This window comes from Carassius gibelio, chromosome A2 (genome assembly GCF_023724105.1).
Source record: "Carassius gibelio isolate Cgi1373 ecotype wild population from Czech Republic chromosome A2, carGib1.2-hapl.c, whole genome shotgun sequence".
Taxonomy (NCBI): Eukaryota; Metazoa; Chordata; class Actinopteri; order Cypriniformes; family Cyprinidae; genus Carassius; species Carassius gibelio.
The window spans coordinates 29,945,000-29,970,915 of record NC_068372.1 but is presented as its reverse complement, the minus strand read 5'-3'; the positions used below and the strand labels follow the sequence as shown (position 1 = coordinate 29,970,915).

Genomic DNA, 25,916 nt, shown 5'->3' with positions numbered 1-25,916 from the left:
GCGCGGCCCCGAGTAACTGAACTGTCATGATGGGGAAGTAACTGTTAGTCGCAAGAGTCTGAGGAGACATTTTCACAACTATTTGTCTCATTACTAAAGTTTTGCGGTGCGAGTTTTGAACAAGAGCAAAAGGCGTGAACATGTTTTCTCGTAAGAAGAAAGAACCGACGAATAAAACACCTTCAGCCTCCAAAAAGAGCAACTCTGCGCAAAACCCTTCGGTAAGACCTGCAGTACTTAAAATAATGGGTTTTATTTGGTTTAGAGTAAGATTCTACTAATTGTAAACGTGTTTAAAAGAGAAAATATGTTCGATCTCCCAGGAAACGTACGCGTTTACAATATTTGCTTTATTTTAAACGGTTAACAAATGGGTTCAAATTCATCCTATAGTTTTCCTCAAGTAAAGTTAGTTCACAACAGAATTTAATTTAACAGAGTAAAAGTAACGTTACTCTTCTTTATAGATAGTGGACATGTGTGGGAAGTACGAGTCGTTGTAGAGAACTGGTTTGTTCGGATGATTCGATTCAGTGAACCGGATCACAACAGTCGAGCGGTTTATTACTGCGAATCGGTTCGACTGAATCATTTAATAGAGTCGGTTCAGTTGTCCGCCAATTGGTATTGAAGTGTAGTTGTTTAATGTTGCATATCGTTGATCAACATTGCTGTAAAACTGTCACTGCTGAACAATGCCTGGCGAAGAACACTTAAGAAGTACGTCTTGCTCTTTGTTTCGCAAACAATTATACCAGAAATGAACTGAGAGGAAGTCATGCAAGAGTCATATCAGAACAAGCAGCAGTTCCAGATGGAAACAAGAATAGAATTAAACCCAGAAGGGCTTCACTTTTGCTGTTAAAGCATGATGCAATTCCCTGATCTGAAGAACCTGTAATTACTTTATTGAATCTTCACCATATAATCATATGGTTGAACTCAAGAAACCTAACCTAATTAATTCTGTCATTTTCTCACCTTCAAACTTGCATTGTTTACTTTTTCTTCTGTGCAGAACAATAGTAGTAATTCTGAATAATGTTCACTTTGATCGTCAGTGAATAGTGACTCATTTTAAACATTTACTTTTATATTTCACCGACGAAGAAATAACATTTATTTTTTAAGAGTGTGATAAAACTAGATATGAAACTGAAAGAGCTTTTTTGTATAATTTATATATATTTATTATTGCAGGGTTTTTTGAAGTTAATTAAAACTATAACCTTGAAAAATATATTTTAAATAAAATATTTTTAAAAACTATTTCAGCTGGATTAATTTAGTTTAATGATGTACTAAAATAACTAAAGTTAAATCTAAAATAAAACTAATAAAAGCTATAACTATTAAAAATGACAAAAAAACACAACAAAATTACAAAAACATTAAAATTTAATATTAAAGCATTATTAATTAAATATATAGTATTAATTCAATTTTAAAGCCTATTCAAAAGTATAATAGTATATTAAGGATACTTAAATTAAAATTTATTTACATTATTAGTATTACATTATTAGTATAATTTATATATATTTATTGCAGCGGGTTTGGAGTTAATTAAGACTAAATCCATGAAAAATATATTTTAAATAAAATATTTAAAAGAAACAATTTCAGCTGGATTCATTTAGTTTAATGATGTACTAAAATAACTCAAATCTACAATAAAAATAAAAAAAGCTATAACTATTAAAAATGACAAAATAAAACAAATTTACTAAAACATTCAAATTAAATACTAAAACATTATTAATCAAATATATTGTATTAATTCAATTTTAAGGCCTATTCAAAATAATAGTATCTTAAGGATACTAAAATAACACTTATTATTATTATTGTATAATTTATATATATTTATTGGAGCTGGTTTTTTAATTAATTAAAACTTAAACCATTAAAAATGTATTTTAAATAATGGATAAAATAAGAAAAATCTATTTCAGCTGGAATTCATTTAGTTTAATGATGTAATAAATTAACTAAAATAAAATCTAAAATAAAACTAATAAAAGATATAACTATTAAAAATGACCCCAAATAAAAACACTACGAAATTACAAAAACATTCAAATTAAATATTAAAACATTATTAATGAAATATATAGTATTAATTCAATTTTAAAGCTTATTCAAAACTATAATAGTTTCATAAGGATTTTTTTTGTGTGTATGTGTATAATTTATATATATTTATTGCAGCGGGTTTTGTAGTTAATTAAAACTAAATCCATGAAAAATATATTTAAAATAAAATATACAAAAAAAAAATATTTCAGCTGGATTCATTTAGTTTAATGATGTACTAAAAAAAAAAAAAAACATAAACATACTATAACTATTAAAAATGAAAATTTTTTTATTAAATATATAGTATTAATACAATTTTAAAGACTATTCAAAACTTTAATAGTATTTTGAGGATACTAAAATATTTCTGTTTTTTGTTCTGCTAGTCTTTGCTATTAAATAATAAACACATAATTCTGAATGGATTTGAATTTGTAGATCTGTCTCCTTTTTCAATCACCTTTGCACTTTATTCATAACCCTAATTCATATGGAGCATTAACCCTGTTCATAATATTCATCTGTATAATAATCAGCCGTCATCCCTCTCTTTCCATCCCATGTTAAACCCAGTTGTCCATCCTTCAGGAACACTTTCCCAATGACACTATCGATGGCTCCTGCACGCTGGCTCCTCCTGATCCGGGCCCTTTATCCTGCCCGGGAACACCGGCGCCCCACTCCAAGCTAACGGTGTGCAGTTCTCCAGGCGGCACGCTGAAGCGGCCCTCGAGTCTCAGCCGTCACGCCAGCGCCGCCGGCTTCGCCTTCCAGACGTCAGGGACCTGGGGCTTCCATAAGGGCTATGTGCGGAGCGCTCTCTCCTACGGACACGCTGCGGACTGCACGGAAACATCGGTCATCGAGGTGGAGGACATTCCCTCGCTGCTAAGAGACGTCGCTCGCTTCGCAGAGGCTGTGGAGAAACTAAAGGACATGGTTCTGGGAGAAGGTAAGAGATTTCTGCGTTGTTTTGGTTTGAAAAGTTATTTTTGAGTTGATTAAAATAGCTTTGGATGGTTGGTTTTTGTGTGTTTTGTAAAAGAAGTCCCAAATAATGAAAGGCCAATTATTAAATTGAATATTCATATTTCATTGCAGACAACATTTACTCAAAATGCAAATAAAATATTTAAATGTATAAAAATTAAACATAATGTTTTTAATAAATGTTGTAAATGTGAAGATAATTTAATGTACACAATATTTGCAATAAAAATATTTAATATAATATTTAGTCAAACTGCAATAAAAAATGGAAATATTTTAGTAAAAAGTAAATATTTTTGTAATATTCAAATTTTTTTTTTACATAATATTAACTCAAATTACAAATAAATTTTAATATTTAAAAAAATAAACATTTGTGTAATATTATAAAATATTGTGTAAAATAATTTATATGTACACCATATTTACTTCAATTGCAAATGCAATTATTGAAATATTAAAATTTTAAATAAACGAAAAATGTACTAATACTTTTTTCTGTAATATTGGTAAATATAGTGTAACAATTTTTTTTAACGATATTTACTTAAACTGCATTTCAAAATATTGAGATATATTTAATATTTAAATAAATTAAAAATAATTATAATACTTGTGTAAAAGAATTTAATGTGTGCAATGTTTACTAAAATTGTAAAAAAAAAAAAAAAAAGATTTAAATAAAAATAAAATAGAATTATTTTGTAATAGTAATCATAATTTAAAATAATTTATAAACAATATTTAATATTTAAATAACAGTTGAACATAATCTTTTAAATATTAAAAATGGAACACTGAGAGTTTATTATATTTCCCGTCAGAAGAATTCTTTGTTACGTAGTTAATTGAGCTGTTTCTTCACTCCTGTGTTGATTGTTTTGTTATTTGAATGTTTTTCTGTGTATGTTTTTGTCGAAGAGACACTCAAGGCCATGTGTTTTATTAATTAATTAAAACTAGTATTAAGTGTCATATCAGATGCAACTGGCACAGAGTCTTCAGATTCCTCGTGAGTCTCTTACAGGAGTATTCATTTGAAACGGATGATTTTTCACTGGTTTTCACGATGAAAGAGAAGAAGGAAGAGGATTCAGTTTGAGATTACACACGTCTGCTGGGCTTCACCCCTCAAGCTTCCCTTAAAAGTGTTTCCTTCTTCCAGAGAGACGCCTGCTGAGCACTTTTTCTCATGATGCTGCTGCTCACCTCGTGCAGAACTGTGGTGATGTGGTATTACAGTGAGGCTTTTGCTATTCCACTTTTAAGCTTCATGTACGCTCACTTTGTAAAAACATGATCAGATATAGGACGTGCACAAGTTTAAGAAGCTGAGATGCTTTGAATGATGTTTGAGATAGTAAACATGCAAATCAGCATCATAACAGTAGTCTGTTTCTAGCCTCGGGTTGAGTAACAGATGGAAATTGAAGTCTTGTACTTCCTGGACTTTTCCCCTTGACTTCAGACGATGATGTCCAGCTCTTGCATGTCTGCTGGACTAAATGCAATGCACCTTGTCTGTGTTTTTCCAGCGCAGAGAGCAGGACAGAGATGAATCACATCAGCACTGTCTGCTTAAGAAAGAGCAGAAGTCATCTGAGTCACCTCAGACCTCGTGGACTTCCTTAAAGTGTCACTTTTTCATCAGCTCTACTTCCTGTTAACATCTGCCCTGTTTGTAGAGTTGCAATAGTTATGTTTCCAATGTCATCTCAAGACAAAAACTGAAATATGTTTAAGATGAATCATTAAAATTACTAACCGGAAATAAAAACTGAATCTAAAATAACAAATTAATTCATAATATTAAAGATCAAATTACAAGCATATAAAAAATAGTGAGAAAAAAAATATAAAAATGTTTTTATTAATGGAAAATGTGAAAAACATGAATTCAGAATACTAATATAATTATTATAGTATGTAAATAATACTAAAGTAACACTGTTTAAAAAACACATTTTTGGTTAATGGTCACATGACAAACAGGTAAATAAATTGAAACTGAAATGAAAATTAAACCTTAATAATAATATAAAAAAATACCAAAATCGCATAACAAAAAAAAAAAAAAAAAAAAAAAAAAAAAATATATATATATATATATATATATATATATATATATATATATATATATATATATAATAAAAAGAAAATGTAAAATATTAAATTAAAGGCTAATTCAAAATATAATTGAAAACAATAGTATATAAATAATATTAATATAAGACTGTTTAACCTCACATTTGTGTGTTCACGGGAATAATAATCCTAAAAACAAAATTAAATTGTAATTAAAAATTGGACATAAAAATAAAAGCTTATTTAAAATACTAATAAAAGCACATAATTACACTGTTTATGAATAAAGCTGTATGTTCACGTTTCTCTGATGTTGTTTAATGGTCAAAATCATGGTTTATTGTGATTGTTTTATCTTTAATGATTTAGTTAATTATAGCTTGTCATCGACTCACGAACCCCAGATGAAAATTTTAAAATTGAAAATTGCACAATGAAAATTTAGTGCATTAAAATATTGCGATTTTTCCTCAGGAATTTAATAATTAAAATAAACAGAGCGTAACAGATGAGCGATAGCATCTTCTCCTGTTTGTCTTTAAGTTTAAACACCGGTGGCTTGCATCACTCTTGCTGTTTTGCAACCTCCCAGAACGCTCCGGCATCACGGCATGGAGTAAACAGCGCTTGTGTTCACTTCACAACATGTGAACTTCTCTGGGTTACACACACATGTGTGTGTGTGTGGAGTTCATCACACTTCTTCAGAAGTGGAGCTTCTCTAAAAGCCACAGAAAGCGATTCATTCACAGCTCACCACCACAAACGACTGTAGCCTGCAGGTCTGTACAGGCCTTCACCGTTTCTCCTTACATAAGAGACTTTTAATCACCCTCAAGTTGATGCCTGCAAGAAGTTAGGGCTTTTTTGGGAAGATGGCATGATGTTTGTCTTCGTCATGACCTGCACACTCATTTGAGAAGAGCCAGACAGTGACGTGTCAGATTCAGATGGACAGTTTGAGTAATGTGCTTGAGGGAAGTGTGTTCACATGCGTGCATCAACATGTCCATGCATAAAACATTCCCCTCGATATCTCCTGTGAAACACCAGCGACTTGCATCGATATAACTATTACTTTTTTGCAACCACCAGAAAGCTCAGGGAGTTTTGCACGCTCATTAAATGAAATAGTCTGAGTTACACACGTGTGTAGGAGTCCGTCACATTTCCAGCGCTGCATCAAAGAGGAACGACTGGTTGAAATGTCTCACTCTTGTGCCTCGCTTTGCATTTTGTGCATTTTTAAGGACACCCACATTCTGAGCATGCATTTAGACAAGGAGACCCATGCATGTAGTGCACAATAACAGCTTTCATTGTCAACGCCTGCTCTTTTCCCCAACCGTTATGGGATAACGCCAGGTTTTCTTTGTTCGCGGCTGCTGGCGCTGATTTAGGAAAATATGAAGCAGCACAACTGTTTTCAACATTGATAATAATCAGAAATGTTTCTTGGGCAGCAAATCAGCATATTTTCATGATTTCTGAAGATCATGTGACACTGAAGACTGGAGAGTATTGATGCTGGAATGTAATCAATTAGATTTTAACCCTCATTATGCATTTGGGTCCGTTTTGACCCGTAAGAGATACATAAATGTTTTAAAAACTGCAGCTTTTAGGAAGGGAATGCAACTTCATGAGTCCTCAAAAAACCTAAAAGTATACTTTATATCTTTTTTCTTTCAGATTCTTTTACGGTTGTCAGTCATCATCTGAAAGCTAAATAAAAAATCTTTTTTTTTTCACTGCAGCGTGAAATAACTATTTTTTTAATCTGATAGTGAAAGTTTATGCAAGTAAAATATTTTTTTTTTTTAGAACGCTTACTGTTTTTGATCAGTCATGAGTTATTAAATCAAATTAATTTCATTCAATTCCATTCCATTGAATACTGATAATTTTCAGAATATATATATATTTTTTAGATTACGTACAATTATATATTCATTTTCAGATTTCTTTTTTTGCATTTATTTTAATAAAAACACAGAAAAACAGTAAAATTATGAAATATTATTGCAATTTAAAAAAAGCTATTTCTATTTTTATATACTTTCAAAAATAATTTATTTCTGTGATGCTCCGCTGTATTTTCAGCATCATTCCTCCAGTCTTCAGTGTCATTCATCATTCTAATACACTGATTTATTAACTATGTTAAAAACAGCTGCTTCATATTTATTTATTTATTTATTTTTCTGAATCTGTGATACTTTTATCAGCATTCTTTGAACTTCCAAAGATTTCAGATTTTTTTAAATTAATCAAAAAAGGGTGAATGCAGTAAAAACATGGAAACATTCAAAACTTTAAAAAGTTGCTGGTCAGATACAAAACGATTATTTTTCAAAGTTTCAATACAAACCGTGGCAGCTACTGGTTCATCTAGATCTCTGATTTATGCATTTATTAATTTATTTATTTGTAGACAATAGTCTGAGTTTGTCGAAAAGTGTAACATGTATCATGGCTATGAACATTGCATCTGTTAAACCTGATGAACTCATGGCCATAATATCACACAGTTACTATCAGTGCATGTGTGCAAGTTCCCTTTTGTGGTATTGAGCAGAAAGAAGTGCATTGTGGGATTGGGTGGGTAGGAAGTGGACAAATAACCGTCATGTTTTGGTGAAAATAAGAGGCAGAACTACTTCCTAACATGTGGCAATATAGTGTTAGACCTGTTAGGAGTGATTTACAGTGGCTACACATAGTACCTGGACACTAAATACACCGTTCAAACGATCTGAATACCATTGCATGTTATAAAAAGTTTGAAAAAGCAAACATGAATCCTGATGTTTTCTGGTGTCTCCGCAGTGAAAGAGGAGCCACGCAGCCGGCCGGCCGTGCACGAGTGTTTAGGGGAGGTTCTGCGTGTTTTGCGGCAGGTTATCAGCACATATCCTCTGCTGAACACTGTGGAGACGCTCACTGCTGCAGGAACTCTTATCTCAAAGGTCAAAGGTCAGTCCAACTGCCATTAAACCCTTCTTTTTAAACTCATGTCAGTGGTTTCTCCTCCTCAAACTCTCACACACAACCTGATCGCAAATAATTCAGCGAAGCCACATCAGATACGAGCAGTTACCACACAACTAACATCTGATCTTATGAAGGAAAAACACGTTTAGTGTGCAAACATGAACGACTGAAATACAGGTGTTTCCACTTTGGCATTTAAACGTGATGTCACTTCTAGTTTTATTTGTTATCAAAGCAGAAGCTTGTGTTTGTGACGGTGAAGTTGTTCTCTTCTCTGTGTTTGTCAGGGTTCAGTTATGAAGGCACCAGTGACGCTCAGAAGAAAGACTTTGAGAAGGCCATTGAAACCATTGCTGTGGCCTTCAGCAGCAAGTAAGAGCAATGCAACTTTATATATTAATATATTGCCATATAATATATATATATATATATATATATATATATATATATATATATATATAAAATATTAAAAAAATTATATATATATATATATATATATATATGTGTGTGTGTGTGTGTGTGTGTGTGTGTATATGTATATATGTATAAGTTTATTTAATATATTTAATTATTTATGTGTGTATATATCTATATATATGTGTATGTTTTTAATTGTATGTGTATATATATATATATATATATATATAATATATATTATTCCTTTAAAACCATTTATTTATTTGTTTATTTATTTATTTTTACTCTTTCATGACATTTTCACCTCTTTAAAATGTAGGGATGCACCGATATTAACATTTAAAAACGATATTATTCCTTTAAAACCATTTATTTATTTGTTTATTTATTCATTTTTACTCTTTCGTGACATTTTCACCTCTTTAAAATGTAGGGATGCACCGATATTAACATTTAAAAACGATATTATTCCTTTAAAACCATTTATTTATTTGTTTATTTATTTATTTTTACTCTTTCATGACATTTTCACCTCTTTAAAATGTAGGGATGCACCGATATTAACATTTAAAAACGATATTATTCCTTTAAAACCATTTATTTATTTGTTTATTTATTTTTACTCTTTCGTGACATATTCACCTCTTTAAAATGTAGGGATGCGCCGATATTAACATTTAAAACAGATATTATTCCTTTAAAACCATTTATTTATTTGTTTATTTATTTATTTTGACTCTTTCGTGACATTTTCACCTCTTTAAAATGTAGGGATGCGCCGATATTAACATTTAAAACAGATATTATTCCTTTAAAACCATTTATTTATTTGTTTATTTATTTATTTTGACTCTTTCGTGACATTTTCACCTCTTTAAAATGTAGGGATGCACCAATATTAACATTTTGCCCGATACCGATAACCGATAATTCTTTAAATTTGCAAGCCAATAACCGATATATTGACTGATAAATGTAAATCAAAATAATAAATCTAAATCTAAAATAATGCTTAATGCATTATGCAAACAAGTCATTGTACAACATTACTTACATGTAAAGAATCAAAATGAATGTGCCACGGATAAATAAAATAAATATTACATTATTCTAATTAAACCATATTGTTGGTGAAAATAATAAGATGAAACTAAAAGTGACTATTTTTTGCACTTAACTGTATTTCCCTTTTCAAAGTGATTCAAATAATATTTCAAGCAATTATAATTATAATGCATTATTTATCGGCCAAATGTTCATATCAGGTTGAGAACGATATCAGTAAAAATGAACATTTATCATCCGATACCGATATGATGGTCGATCTATCGTGCATCCCTATTAAAATGTGAAATTTATACTGCTCTGCTACCAATCATAACATTGTCTTGTGCACCCAAATACAGATTTTATCTAAGAACGATTACAGAAGAAAGAGAAGAACAAAAACTCTTTAATATCGCAGATGTTTTTCTGTCCAAAAGCTTGAACAAAGATGATTTCTCATGCTCCAGTAATGAGAGAGATCTCAACAGTTTCTCTCTCTGTCAGTGTTTCAGAGTTGTTGATGGGAGAGATCGACAGCACTACTCTTCTGTCCCTGCCGCTGACAGAAAAGAGCCGGGTGAGTGTGTGAGTGTGTGTGTGAGTGTGTGTGTGTGTGTGTGTGTGTGTGTGTGCGGATGTTGCTGGAAGCGTGTGTGTGGGTCGCTTCCTGCGTTGTCTTGCAAGCATATTGTTTCCTCCACACCTCTACACAGACTCGACAGAGTCCCGAGTCTTCAAGAAACACTCCTTAGAATGCCACTGATGACAAATTATTAATTTTAATGTCCAGAAGAGACACTCAAATCATTTCCCAGAAACAACTTCCTTCATTAAAATGCAGTTTTACACTGGACAGTGTTTGTCATGCTACTTTGAATCTGCAGTTTACCAGACTCATTATTTACAGTAGTTCACTTTTAGTCAAGAAACCTTTTTTTAAAGAAGGACTGCACTACAAACTGCAAGATACTTAAAGGGGCAGCACTATTTTAATAATATAACTCCTTGGTTATATAATAAATTCATTGTAGGTGCAAAAACAATGAGGGCTCTTGAGTAAATAGACAATTAGAAAAACAGATACAAATAATTATTGCAAGAAAATGTTAGAATTATTTATCAAATATAAATTTGAAAAATTATTTATAATTATTTATTCATAGCTTGTAAGATTATATTGTTAAATTATTGTAGACAATTTATTGAAATATTGTTATTAGTTAGCCTTGGATTTTGCATTGCTATAAATTGATACATACAAAATAAACATCTGATTAATAAATATTAACTAGAAATAAACGGCAGCATTTAACCAACTATTAAATCTTTATAATAAATATTAAACAAATGATTTATTTTAAAATTGAATATAATATGAATAAATTTAAATAAATGCAACCAAAATAAAACAAAGGAAAAAAAAAAATATAAATATATATATATATATATATATATATATATATATATATATATATATATATATATATATATATATATATATATATATATATATATATATATATATATATATAAATAAATATTTTTATTTTTTTACCTACATGTCATGTGACCATTAACCAAAAAATCATGAACATGAAAAAATAATTAAATAATTGAAAATTTAACATTTCTGGATGATTCCTATTTTTTATCATTTCAAATAGAAAATATTTTAGCCCAAAGGTATTCGGATGACAAAAGAGTTGCATGTGATTTTCCAGTGTTGTGTGTGATGACGAGAGTGTGTTCAGTACTTTCCTCCGCTGTAAGGTGAAGTAATTCTACTAATGGAAGTGCTGAATCTACCCCACAGCCCTGAGAAAAGGAAGTGATACATACACTACTGCATCTCACCACATGTACCTGACTCTAACCTCAGCCTCAAAATCAGCATCATATCAGAATGCACATTATTACCCAAAATGTAAAAACTAGCTCTGCCTCTTTCCTGTGTGTGTTTAGTCGATGGAGGACCTGTACAGAATGTCATCGGGTCAGGGTCCTGAAGGAGGAGGAAAATATTACCACCAGGACTGCAGTGAGTGCATCACTGTTTTATTCTCTTTAGTAATGCATAGAATTGCAGACCATCTACTATTTTTGACTGTATGTGGTATGCATAGTGTGCACCGTATGCACAATATATTATATATATATTCTATCATGTGCTGTAGCACACTGCAAAAGATACTAGATCCCACAATGCAATGCACTCGGCTTGATCTTTCATCTTTAGTGTAATGAATGAACCGGAAGTCGTATCAACTGTGATTTTTAACAGAGAGCTGAGAGCTTGACTCATTATTTGATCACATGTAAAACACGTAAACAATAAAAAAAAAAGATGCTAGAAAATCATGCTAGAAAACATGCTAGCTACATGCTAGTAACTTGGTAATCATGTTAGCGACATGCTAATCACTTGCTAATCATGCTAGGAACGTGCTAGTCACTTGCTAATTATAATAATGACATGCTAGTATAATGCTAGTCACTTGCTAATCAAGCTAGATAAATGCAAGTAACATGCTAATCAGGCTAGAAACATGTTAGCGACATGCTAGTCACTTGCTAATTATAATAATGACATGCTAGGATCATGCTAGCAACATGCTAGTAACTTGGTAATCATACTAGCAATATGCTAGTCACTTGCTAATCATGCTAGGAACATGCTAGTCACTTGCTAATCATGCTAGTGACATGCTAGTCACTTGCTAATCATGCTAGTGACATGCTAGTCACTTGTTAATCATGCTAGATAAATGCTAGTAACATGCTAATCAAGCTAGAAACATGCTAGCGACATGCTAGTTACTTGCTAATCATGCTAACGAAATGGTAGTCCCTTTTTAATAATGCTAGGAAAATGCTAGTAACATGCTAAACATGCTAGAAACATGTTAGTGACATGCTTGTAACTTGCCATCAAACTTAAATCTTTTTAAACTTTTCAAACTTTTTCAAACTCACTAGTCAGGCAACAACTGCTTTAAACTTTCAGGCTAGGCTTTCTCAAGCCAACCTAAATTTTGTCTTAACTAACTTTTTTGTCTAGTTGTTTTTGTCTCAAAATGTATATTTTATTTTAATAATACATATATATATATATATATATATAAAATGTTAAATGTTAAATTATGTTATGTTAAAAATGTTAATTATATTTTTCCATATATGGGATGGTAATTGTTTATCGTGTGTGTCACTAGTGAGTGCACAGGAAGTGGATATTCTCCTGCAGCGCAGTGAAGGCGGCGTGGACTCGGCTCTGAATTACGCCAAATCCATCGCTAAATACATGAAGGACATCATCAACTACGTAGACAAGAGAATCGCTCTCGGTAATGCCATTTTCTTGACCTGTCTGGTGGTTTGTGAAATAAAGGGTTTCCAGTAACATACTCAGACCTGTTAATATCAATGCATTTCAAACCCACTCACCTGGACCTCTCTTTTCTTCTCTTTCACAGAGAATGAGTTTTCTAAAGGTCTTCAGAGACTTTACCATTCATGCAAACAAAACATCATTCAGGTACAGCGTGTGCTTTCCTTGTGCTTGTTTGATTGTGTTTCTGTGGATTGCAATGACACATATCGTTTATATGTCACCAAAACCATACAGATTCTGTCGTCAAGGTCAGAAACATCCTAAAGACACCATTAAAACATAACACTACTTGTGCAGTATATTTTTAAGCACATGTAGCATACGAGTCATATAGACTATTTTTAAAGTGTTAATTTTTGCACACTGTCAGCTCAAGTTACAAGTTGAAAAAAGCAGAGTAAACATCACCTGTGTTCTGCAGAAAATGAAAAATCAGGGTTAGAATTTTTATTTTAACACAGAATTATCATTATGAACTATTCCTTTAAGTGATAGGGAATCTGTTTTTGATTTGTCACATGCTCACTGTACTTACAGTGAAGGAGATCACTCTTATCTTGTCTACATCTCTGTCTCAGGAACACATGCCGTTGCTGTCTATCTTCTCTCTAGCTCTCGAGCAGGACTCAGAGCAGAGCTGCGGTTTACAGCAAGCCACAAACAGCATCTACACACACTCATTTCTACAGGTACCCCACCTGAACCTGAGTCTGAACCTGAACACACATTACAGCAGGATGACAATGTAAAAATAGGCTAAAAAAACATACCTAAAATCGTGAAAAAGATTAAAATATTTTTTATAAACTATACATTTATTTTTATATAAATATTCAATTTAATTTATAATAATTTAATTGTCATTTTAAATAAACGTTTCAATTTATTATAATATGTAATAAATGTTTTATTTAATATTTTCAATGTTTGAAATTCAATTTAAATAAAAAATATGAATGCAGAATTTTTGGATTTATAAATAAATAAAATAAAATCATGAAAAAGATTAAAATATTTATCTAAACTATGAATCTATTTTTATATAAATATTTTATTTTATATTCAATTTAATTTATAATAATTTAATTGTCATTTAAAATAAACGTTTAAATGTATTATAATATATAATAAATGTTTTATGTAATATTTTCAATGTTAGAAATTCAATTTAAATAAAAAATATGAATGCATACTTTTTGGATTTGTAAGTAAATAAATTTTTTGAAAAAGATTAAAATATTTTTATAAACTAAATTTATTTTTATATAAATATTGTATTTTATATTCAATTTAATTTATAATAATTTAATTGTCATTTAAAATAAACGTTTCAATTTATTATAATAAATAATAAATGTTTTATTTTATATTTTCAATGTTAGAAATTCAATTTAAATAAAAAATATGAATGCATAATTTTTTGATTTATAAGTAAATAATTTAAAACATATTTTTGTGTTTTATAATACAATAAATATTGTTACCCATTGTTACCAAAGTGGATCTAATAGTAAAAATAAATAAAAAATGAGATTCTTCTTCTCTTTTTCTTGTTCAGCCCATGACGCAGCGCAGACAGGAACATGAGAAGAAGCGCAGAGACATTAAAGAGCAGTGGCAGAGGGCCAAGAGAAAACTGGTACCGAAACCCTTCTAAATCAAAGATGCACGAGTTAAATATGTGCATTTAGAGATGAATGTGTTTGTGTTCATCAGGCGGATGCCGAGAGTAATCTCCGTAAGGCACGTCACTTGTACGAAAGCCGCTGTGAGGAGTACGAGAGAGCGCGGACAGTGGCCAATAAGGTTGAAGAAGAACACAGCGGAACAGGAAGTGGCTCAACCACTAAAGCTCTGGACAAGAAGAGACGACTTGAAGAGGAAGCACGCAACAAGGTCTGCCAGCTCAAACAGGAAATGATCGAACATGAGCTAATTTCACACGTTAATTCTGACTGTGCTTTTGCACTCACATGCAGGGAATACATTTTATTTTAGTTTTAAAAAAAAATTTTTTATTGAAATGTTTTCTTATCTCATTTATTTATTTTTGCATAAAGAAAATTGCATACATTTTTTGCCTAATTAAATTTTTAGGATCATAGGATTTTGAGATTATTTTCATGACAAAGACATTTTTATTGTAATGCAATAATGTAACCGTAACGAGAGTTTGAAAATAATTCAGCGTCACAATGAAAATCTGAAATCTGACTTAAAATAGGGTTTATTTTCTTCTGGCAAGATATCATTGCTCTTTTATTTTACTTCATTCTGGGGTGATTTTATAATACTGATGCAACAATTCCAAGTTGCATGTACTTGCATGTACTGTTTTTAACGGCTTCGTTCTTCAATAACTGCTTAACAATCAAGTCGACTGATTTGTTTCGATGATCTGAGATGCATGTGTTTGTGTGCGCAGGCGGAGGAGGCCGAAGCGACGTATCGCACCTGCATCGCAGACGCCACGACACAGCAGCAGGAGCTGGAGGACATGAAGGTGAACGTGCTCAAACAGATCCAGGAACTCATCAGACAGACCGATCAGATCCTGAGAGCGGTGAGAGCCATTATACACACTACAGGGTGAAATATTATTGATATGATGTAAAAGAAAGGTTTTCTTTTTTAATATGCATTAAAATCTAATTTATTCCTGTTGTGCAAAGCTGTATTTTCAGCATCATTCCTCCAGTCTTCAGTGTCACATGATCTTCAGAAATCATGAAAATATGATGATTTATTATCAGTGCTGGCAAACCGTTTTTGCTGCTTAATATTTTTTTGTAACCTGTGATTTTTTTTTCAGGAATAAAAAGTTTAAAAAATGAGCATTTATTTAAAATAGAAATCTTTTCGAACCATATACACTACCGTTCAAACGCTTGGGGTCAGTACATTTTATTTATTTATTATAGAAATTAAAACGTTTATTCAGCAGGGATGTGTTAAATTGATAAGAAGTGATAACAAAGATTTATACTGTTAGGAAATAGAAAATTTTTCATTAAAGAATCCTGAAAAAAGTATTGCAGTTTCCCAAAAAAAACATTGATAATTCTAATAACAAATCAGCATATTAGAATGATTTCTGAAGGATCATGTCTCTCTTTATACTGGAGTAATGGCTGATGGAAATTGAGCTTTGCATCACAGAAATAAATTATATTTTAAAGGATATTAAAGTAGAAACTATTATTTCACATTGCAACAACATTTTGCAACATTACTGTTTTTTTCTGTATTTTTGATCAAATAAATGCAGCCTTGATGAGCAGAAGAGACTTCTTTAAAAAAGCATTACAAGTCTAACTGATCCCAAACTTGTCTATAAAGTGTCTATAGTTATTTACTTATTTTAAAATGAAAAAAAAACATGTATATATATATATATATATATATTTATATTTATTTATTTTTTTTATTTTTTTTACTATAAAAAATATTACAATTACTATTGCTTTAATTTCTAAATATTCCTATTTCATTTGTACCTTTTTTTTTTGTTAGTTTTTTGCATGCATAATATTATGCTCTGGTTGTGTTTAATGCATCCTCTTGCTCTCCGTCCAGTGCACCATCTCGTACTATCAGACGATGCATGTGCAGACTGCAGCGCTCCCGGTGCATTTCCAGACGCTCTGTGAGAGCTGTAAACTGTACGATCCGGGTCAGCAGTACGCCTCATACGTCAAAAACCTGCAGCTGCGCACAGAGCTGCCCGTACAGTACCAGTTCGAGCCGTACTCCGCGTCCAGCCACCAGTAAGACCACATCCTGCATTGCATGTTTCATTGAAATCATTTGGAATCCAATGGAATATTGAAGTAACTTGGCGTTTTAATCAGGCACGTTCGGACCCGTAACAACAGTCTCTGTAATGACCAGCGGCAGAACAGCTCTGAAGCTTCGCGCGCTGCAGAGGAGGCGGGATTCGGAGAAGCGACGGTGGTTAAACAAAGACGAGGAGGTCAAGGTGAGTTTCACAGACAGTGGACACACAGGACACCTGCACAATTCATCCATGAGAAGCGACTGCCGTCAATCTGGCTGCATGCAAATCTTTGTGGACTTGTGTGCTGTTTTGTTTTCCGCAGGTAGAGACCATCACCAAGCTCATAAGTCCTGGCCGTCCACCCTGAGTGACACTGACAGTGTCGGTCCGGGAAGTGGACTGGGATCCCCGACCTCCAGCACAGGTGAGGAACAATCCCAAACAGCCTGGTTTACAGTAATACATACGATAACTAGTTATAAACAATACCACTGTGTCTCAGGTGACATCTCAAAGCCTTCACGGCCAGTTTCTGCAGCCACCTTATCGTCCAATGAAGATTTAGAGGAGCGAGATGGTGCCATGACCCCGTTTGAACAAAGTGAGTGAACGGTTACAGAGAGACGCATCGGAGAAGCAGTTCACCCAAAGATAGTCTTTCCTTCAGGGCATCTGAGATCAGGATGAGTTTGTGTCTTCATCAGGTTTGGAGAAATGTAGCATTGCATCAGTGTGTCATCAATGGATGCTCTGCAGTGAATGGGTGCCGTCAGAATGAGAGTCTGATAAAAACATCACAATAATCCACAGCACTCCAGTCCATCAGCTAACATCTGGAGAAGACAAAACCTGAAACAAATCCAGCATTAAAACGTTTTTAACTAAAATACATAGAGTCTATAATCCACTTCCTCCAGTGAAAAAGTGGCTTTTTGAATCAGGAAGTGTTAGTATGGATTATAAACTTGTATTTTAGTCCGAGGGATGATCTGAATCTACGTCTTGATGCAGCTTTTGTCTTCTCCAGATGTTAGCTGATGGACTGGAGTGCTGTGCATTATTGTGATGCTTTTATCAGCTTTCATTGTGACGGCACCCATTCACTGCAGAGCATCCATTGATGAGACACTGATGCAATGCTACATTGAAGAAACAAACTCATCTACATCTTGAATGGCCTGAGGATTAATTTCAAGAGACTTAAGCCAAATGTTCACCAGTTTTTTAATCTCTCTGGTGTCTGTCTAGGAGAAACGGCTTTACAGAGATCTTATTTAGTAGATACAGTCCTGTTTAGAACATAGTGGTGATAAAATCTTGAGTATGTCTGTTGTGTTTTAGGTATAAATGGGATTGAACCAGAAAGCGCGGCGCCCACTGGACCTTTCAGAAACGTGGGATTGTCCAAAGCCGCGAAAACCCATCGTCTGCGCAAACTGCGCACGCCGTCGAAGTGCAGGGAATGCGACAGCTACGTTTATTTCCAGGGAGCAGAATGTGAGGAGGTGGGATTCAACGCACCAGATCTCTGATGTTCACGTTTGTTTATAGACTGCATTATAGAGTATGTCTAAGACGCTTTGTGTTTGTGTGTCAGTGTTTCCTGGCGTGTCATAAGAAGTGTCTGGAGTCTCTGGCCATCCAGTGCGGTCATAAGAAGCTCCAGGGCCGTCTGCAGCTCTTCGGCCGTGACTTCTCTCAGGTCCTGCAGGGCGACGTCGACGGCGTTCCCTTCATCATCAAGAAGTGCATCACCGAGATCGAGAGGAGAGCGCTCAAGATGAAGGTGCGAGAGGAAAGCTTCCAAAATAATCACCTTGTCCTGTTCCTGTATTTTCCCTGTTTTTCTGCCTTTGCCTCAATGTTTACATCTGATACATTCACTCATTTCCTCATTTGCATATTCATTCTGATTGGTCAGTTCACCTTTGCTCTTCTTGATGCCACACCTTTATACTTTATATGCAGATTTATGCAGAGTTTTTAACCCTGTAAGGTCTGACTTATGCAATAATAAGAGGAAGAAAGAATAGAACCAATAGATAAAACATAAAAAGTGTTTTTTTTTATTATTATATTCGATGCATCATGCTTTTATGGCTCGTATAGTCTGATATAGTGAGAATATAGAGGAAAAAAACAGCACAATTTTATTCAATGACTAAAAAAATAGTCTAATAATTTAATAAAGTAATTTTTCAGTTTTTATTTCAAGGCCTGACTTATGCAATAATAAGAAAAAAAATAGAAACTTTAGATAAAATATATATAAAAAAAAAAAAAAATTCATATTATATTCAATGCATCATGCTTTTATGGCTCCTATAGTCTGATATATTGAGAATATAGAGGAAAAAACAGCTAAATTTTATTTAGTGACTCTAAAAAATTAAATTTGACATGAAATTCTGCTGCTTGTAATGTAAATGAGTGAGATCTTTATAACAGTGAATCAGATGCTGACATAAGAATGATCCAAACATATAATGCAATGCCATCCAGTGATGATGAACAAATAAACGTACAGTATCTCAAAACACCCTGATGATCAGATTTGAGATTGACGGAGAATCAAGTAAAGCTGAGCTGCTTCAGATGGTTTACGACAGGTTTAACATCATTTAGAGGCTTAAGTATACTTTATAGTGTTGATGCTTTACTTTGCATGTCTGCAGGGCATCTATCGTGTGAATGGAGTGAAGACGCGTGTGGAGAAGTTGTGCCAGGCGTTCGAGAACGGTAAAGAGCTGGTGGAGCTGTCTCAAGCGTCTCCAAAAGACATCAGTAACGTGCTGAAGCTGTACCTCAGACAGGTGAGTCAGCTGACGGGGAAACGTCCCTGTAATAAAGCTCCTGTGTCATCGTCTCCGTGTCCTCCTCAGCTCCCAGAGCCCATCATGCCCTTCCGTATCTATAACGAGCTGATGGGACTGGCCAAGGAAAGCCTGACCTCGGACGCCTCGGAGAAGAGCCCAGAGCTGGTGGATCGTGGGTCAGACACCGAGCCTGAAGTGCTGGTCTTAGTGGAGAAACTGCGAGAGCTGCTCAGGCGTCTGCCGCCTGCTAACATCACCACGCTCAAGTACATCATTCGACACCTGCGCAGGTGAGAACAGATTCAGAACATACAGCAGAAAGAGTCTGAAGGAAGGAGGTGTGTGACATTGAGAGATGTCAGTGCCATATTAAACTCTGTATATATATATATAGGTTTAAGGAAACCTAAGTTGCATATTAACTTCATAATAATAAAAAATTTATAAAACTCAGTTTCTCTGAGTTTCTTAGGCTTAAAGACTCAGAAGTAATATTTTTACAAGAAACCCACAGTGATATTAAAAATGAATCCGAGTTAAATTTGTGGTGCGAAGGAAAGTCATGGCACAAATGTTAGTGCAGGTGTAGCTGTTTTATTTGCAACTCATCTTAATTTTAACATTTTATCAGGAACAGAAATAGAGAGAGGACGTATTTTGATGGTGAAAGCAAAAGTTGAAAATCAGATATTCGTTTTTATAAATATTTATGCTCCAAATAAAGGGGCAGATAACATAATCATGTTTATAAAATTAGGAGAGTTTTTAAAAAGCTACACTTTAGATGGTATGTTAATCATTGGTGGGGATTGGAATTGTTCTCTTAATTTTCTTTTAGATAGGAATAATGAAGAACCACATCCTGTATCAGCTGCTGTTTTAAAAAGTTTTATAGTTCAGAATGATTTGGTAGATGTATGGAGAGACAGGAATAAAGAGGTGAAGCACTTTACATGGACCATAAGTGTAGCTAGACTGGACAGGTTTTATGTCAAGTGTGCCGAAATAATAGAATAATGGGGTGTGATATTTTTCCATGTTATCTATCAGATCACAATTTTATCACAGTGAATATTGTTTTGAATCAAGCAAAATTGAAAAGTCCATATTGGAAATTTAATGCTGCATTGTTGAAAGAAAAAGAGTTTATTGAGAAATTTGAAATGTTTTGGAAGGAATAGGTATAATTTGATACAAAAATTAAAATAATTTGATACAATGGTGGGAAATAGGAAAGACACAAATAAAAATATTTTGTCAGCAGTATTCATGTTTTTCAACAAGAAAAATAAAACAGAACATTTCTGAAATAGAACAAGAGATTTTATACATTACATCTGGAATGATTCCGGAATCTAATGCATGTTCACATGTAACACAGTGTTCCTGTAGCTCAAGTGGTAGAGCATTGCACTAAAAAGCATTGTGGGTTCGATTCCCCGGGAACACATGATAGGTTAAAATGTATAGCCTGAATGACCTGTAAGTTGCTTTTGATAAAAGTGTCTGCTAAATGCATACATTTAATTTTAAAATTTAATTTAATTCATGTCCAGCTGGCATGTTGGGTGAAAAGAAACGAGATCTAGAAGAATTGTTGCAAGTGCGGGCAAAAGGTGCCCTGATAAGATCACGATTTATGTCTGTTCATGAGATCGATGCTCCCACTGCATATTTTTTTAATTTAGAAAAAATGAAATGTATTGTCTGACAAAACCCGATGCCAAGAGAAATGAGAAAGATTGCGGAGGACTTTTACTCAAACTTGTATAGAAAGGAAGAAACGGATCCTGAATGTGATTCACTTGAGTGATCTTAAAAACTGGAGGCCTGTGTCAATTCTAACAACGCACTGTAAGCTAATAGCTAAAGTGTAGGCAAATAGGCTGAAAACTGTATTAGGAGCATAATACATCAAGATCAATCCTACTGCATACCAGAAAGATCCATATATGATAACCTTTATGATCAGGGATGTTTTAGATTACACTAAACTACATGAAGTGAATGTTGGTTTACTGTTCCTAGAGATATTGTTGTTGTTATTTAAAGTATCTCTTTATATGAGAGCGTCTTCTGCTAAACTGAACTGGAGCAAAACCGAAGCTTTTTGGTGACTCTATTTTATGGCATAAATTAATTGTTTTAAATACACCAGATAGAAGGCATTTTATTAAATTTAAGAGCATTGCAAGATATTCCAGAGACCAAATGGACTAATTTACTTGAATCAGAGGCCTCTCCAAAATTGTCCTGATAAATGACAAGAAAGAGAAAAATACAGTTCAGTAGTGAAAATGATCCTTTGGACATGTTCAAAGCTCAGTGGTGGACAGTAACGGAGTAGCTTTACTTCGTTACTGTACTTAAGTACATTTTTCAAGTATCTGTACTTTACTGGAGTAGTTTTATTTTGAGTAACTTTTACTTTTACTTCACTACATCCCAAAGCATAAGATCGTACTTTTTACTTCACTACATTTCATAAAACATATCATTACTCCCTATAATATATCACGTGCTCCGACACGCAGAAGCGGTGTCTGATTCATCATGAACGAACTGAGTCTTTTCAAAATAAACTTTAATCGGATCGCGAATCGCACCAAACGATTCATTTAGGAATTAGAATGATCCGATTGCAGCTGTTCTGGAGTCGACCACTCACTGATTCAAATGAACCGTTTAGTGCGAATCGGATCATTCGCACTAAATCGTCAGTAAGAATCGGGAGATCTTGTGAGCGCGCGTGCGTCTGATGTTGCTAAAAGTAAGTTATTAATGTCGAAATTTTGGATTAATTATTGTAACTGAAAATCATATTTAGGTCAAAATTGTCAGTTGTTTGGGAACTAAATCCGCTGTAAAGAATGATCTGTTTAAGCCCACTGAAATGCTCGAGTGCAGACGATGCAGACAGATATCAGCGTATCTGTGTTTTAGGTAAAAAAACAAAACAAAACATTAAACTAACACAGATTAAATAAAATAACTCATGCATGTTCAAATTCCCCACTGCCGTAATATTAACAGTTTTATTAAAATGCTATCATGTCCTATGTGACGTCTGTTTTTATATTGTTTATCAACAGTAACGTTATTTTATTTTATATTTTATATTAACGTTGTTTGGATTAACTAGACGAGTAGACAGACTTAAATGTTTATTCATAACCGTACTGAAAATAAGCAAATATTGTTAGCTGATGCTAACTGTCTAGCTAACAAGCTTGCTTGTGCTAACTTGACGTAATTTTTATAAATAATGTCCAATTTTTTTTTTATTCAACCACACACACACACACACACACACACATATATATATGTAAAGATTACATCTGAAGACAGATGAACAAACATACACTTGATCAGAGGAAGAACAGCATATTAAGTTATTAAAAATGTATATATATTTTTTAGTCCTAATATTAATTCTTAATTCATGAATCTATGGATACATAATATTATTTTATAAATGTAAAATATAAAAATAATTTATTTATTTATTTTGTAATATATAGGAATAATCACATATTTGAATACGTCTATGTAAACCCAATGAAGAGGGAGGATGTGATGTATTGCTGTAAAAGATGCTTTTTTTATTTATGTATTAAGGTGTTGATGTCTATAGATTGTAATTAAAGAGATGTTAAAAGTCAAAGTCTCCCTCCCTCTCTCTCTCTCTCTCTCTCTCCCTCCCTCCCTCTCTCTCCCTCCCTCCCTCTCTCTCCCTCTCTCTCTCTCAGAGTGTCCGAGTTGGAGCATGATAATAAAATGAGCGCCAGTAATTTAGGGATCGTGTTCGGCCCGACCCTGATGAGACCCAAACCCACGGGGGCCACGGTGTCCCTGTCGTCTCTGGTGGATTACCCTCATCAGGCGCGCGTCGTAGAGACTCTGATCGTCTTCCACCAGTACATCTTCATCTCGTCCTCTTCCTCCGTCAGCTCTCCAGGACAGAGCCAGGTCTGAACAGAGTTTATTCAGGAGAGTCAGTGATTGAGGACTGATGCAGTCTGTGATTGTAATGTGTTGCTTTGTTCAGGACTCTGAGACTCATGAAGAGCCAAACAGAGCAGATCTGGAATGTGGTAAGATACATATATATTAGAAATATTACAAATAGTAAATAATGTTTTTAAATATTAATTAAAATACTGTTATTATTAATTTATACTGATTATGCTGATTTTAGGTTTGTTAATATATATACATTATATTTTATCTTTATAGAACGTACATTTGAATACAGGTTTATTTATTTAAATATCAACATTTAAATATAAATATAAAAAAATAGTGGATGTGATGATTTGTAATATTTAAAATATTAATATTATAAAATAATTTGTGCTTTGTGAATTGTGTTGGGATATATATAAGAAATCTTATAATTATAATGGATACATATTTCAGCAATATTTTTATTTTAAATGTTATGTTTTTAAATGTGTTAAAAAATGTCTATTATTTTAAATATGATTGTTTTTTAGATGTTTCTGCTTTTTGCTCTGGTTTGTGAGATAAGAGGATATGTTTAATATTTTAAATATGTGATTATTCCTATATATTAGAAAAAAATAATGAATAATCTTAAATAATTTTTATATGTTTTTAAAAAAGTTAAAAAAATATTTAATATTTAAATTATTATTATGTTTTTTAGATGTTTTTTTTTTTTTTTTTTTGCTCGGGTTTGTGAGATAAGAGGATATGTTTAACATTTTAAATATGTGATTATTCCTATATATTAGAAAAGAAATAAATTATTTTTATATTTTACATTTATAAAATAATATTTACATTTATAAAATATTATGTATCCATAGATTCATGAATTAAGAATTAATATTAAGACTAAAAAATATATATACATTTTTAATAACTCATGCTGTTCTTCCTCTGATCAAGTGTATGTTTATTGATCTCGTTCTTCAGGTGGTTCTGTGGGTTCCTCTGGTTCTCAGGAGGACTCAGACTCAGACGTGGAGGATCTGAGCAGAGCGAGTCGCCCACAGCGCCCTCCTCTGGTGAGTCAGGAGAGTGAGACCAGCACAGAAGAAGACCAGACGAGTCCCAGAGCGAGTCTGGACCTGAGCGCACTGGTCCCAGAGACCATCCCAGAGCAGACCCTCAGTGCAGAGCCACAGCAGCTCTCAGATCAGTAAGACAGAGATGTTAAACAGGAGAACAAGTGTTATTCCAATATAAAGTCATTCAGAAAACTCAGATTCATATGAACTCAGGTGACCTCTCATGCCGTTTTTTCTAGAACCGCGCGCGATCAGTGTGTCTTCACGTATTAGCTGATATGAACCCAATGCTTATATAATATCAGTCTCTTGAATCAAATGATATAAATGTGTAAGCTTTTGCTCTAGACTGTATAAGCCACCACATTAATAACCCAAAACTGGGAAACAATAATTACTTTCAGTCTTTCAGAAACAAACATTAAATATCTTGAACTCAGTGTGTTGTAGATAGAAAAAGTGCTTTGCTTAAAGTCTAATTTTTTATTGGGAAGTACATGTCTCTTTAGAAGCTTGTAATATTGTATTTTACGATATTTATTATAGTTTCATCTGTGCACTGGAGTTTTTCCTGGTTTATTGTTAAATAAGCATCGAATAGTGAGATGTTAAAGTGATCTAACGACAGCTGGACTGCTGGTCAGTGCTGGTTTTAATTCTTATGCATATTTCTCTCCCAAACGTTTGCAATAGTGTGTATATTTGAGGAGTAATGTTGTTCTGTCTCTCAATCCTGGGACTGTAGTTTCAGCTCAACCGTGTTAACTAAAGCTTTAACCGTTTGACTTGAGTGATTAATGCAGAGCACAGCTGTTGACCAGACATTTGTGAGTCAATTTAAACCCTTTTGTATATTCTGGAACTGTATATAATCTTAGAAAACTTTTTTTATTTGCAATAAATCTAATTTCTACTATATTTGCGATGAGTAATTTAGTTTGTCAGCTTTTGTGCTTGGGTTTGACAGATCTGGAATATGGTGGATGATATATTAGAAATAATATAATCAGAATGAATCTTCATCATTTGAAATATTTTGGAATGTGGTGATATAAAATAATATCATTCTATGTTCAAATATTGATAAATATAAAATATTTACAAAACAGTAACGAAACCATTCATTAAACAAAAATGTACTTATTTTTTATTTTTGCCAAAAATAGGTTCAAGTTTTTTGGAAATTAAAGAAAACTAAATGCATATTTTCGCTGGGTTTGACAGATCTGGAATATTTATCAGAAATAATATAATTAGAATTAATAAATATTTAAATATTATTT

General features: G+C 32.9%; 1 protein-coding gene across 2 annotated transcripts; it reads left to right on the top strand.

The window, feature by feature from the left end:
- Positions 1-25,551, top strand: LOC127938274 (rho GTPase-activating protein 45). 2 transcript variants are annotated; one of them, XM_052534780.1, is made up of 23 exons: positions 1-221; positions 2,668-3,031; positions 7,984-8,130; positions 8,436-8,520; positions 10,117-10,189; positions 11,575-11,650; positions 12,825-12,956; positions 13,086-13,147; positions 13,582-13,692; positions 14,562-14,642; positions 14,720-14,899; positions 15,429-15,566; positions 16,580-16,770; positions 16,855-16,982; positions 17,104-17,205; positions 17,284-17,382; positions 18,123-18,286; positions 18,379-18,567; positions 19,457-19,594; positions 19,664-19,887; positions 23,347-23,566; positions 23,646-23,691; positions 24,539-25,551. In XM_052534780.1, the coding sequence occupies exons 1-23, from the start codon at positions 141-143 to the stop codon at positions 24,766-24,768; spliced, it is 3,261 nt and encodes a 1,086-aa protein (XP_052390740.1). In that variant the 5' UTR covers positions 1-140; the 3' UTR covers positions 24,769-25,551. The 2 variants fall into 2 exon arrangements, with proteins under 2 accessions (XP_052390740.1, XP_052390731.1); XM_052534771.1 differs by having other exon boundaries at positions 2,653-3,031.
- Positions 25,552-25,916: the final 365 nt, after the last annotated feature.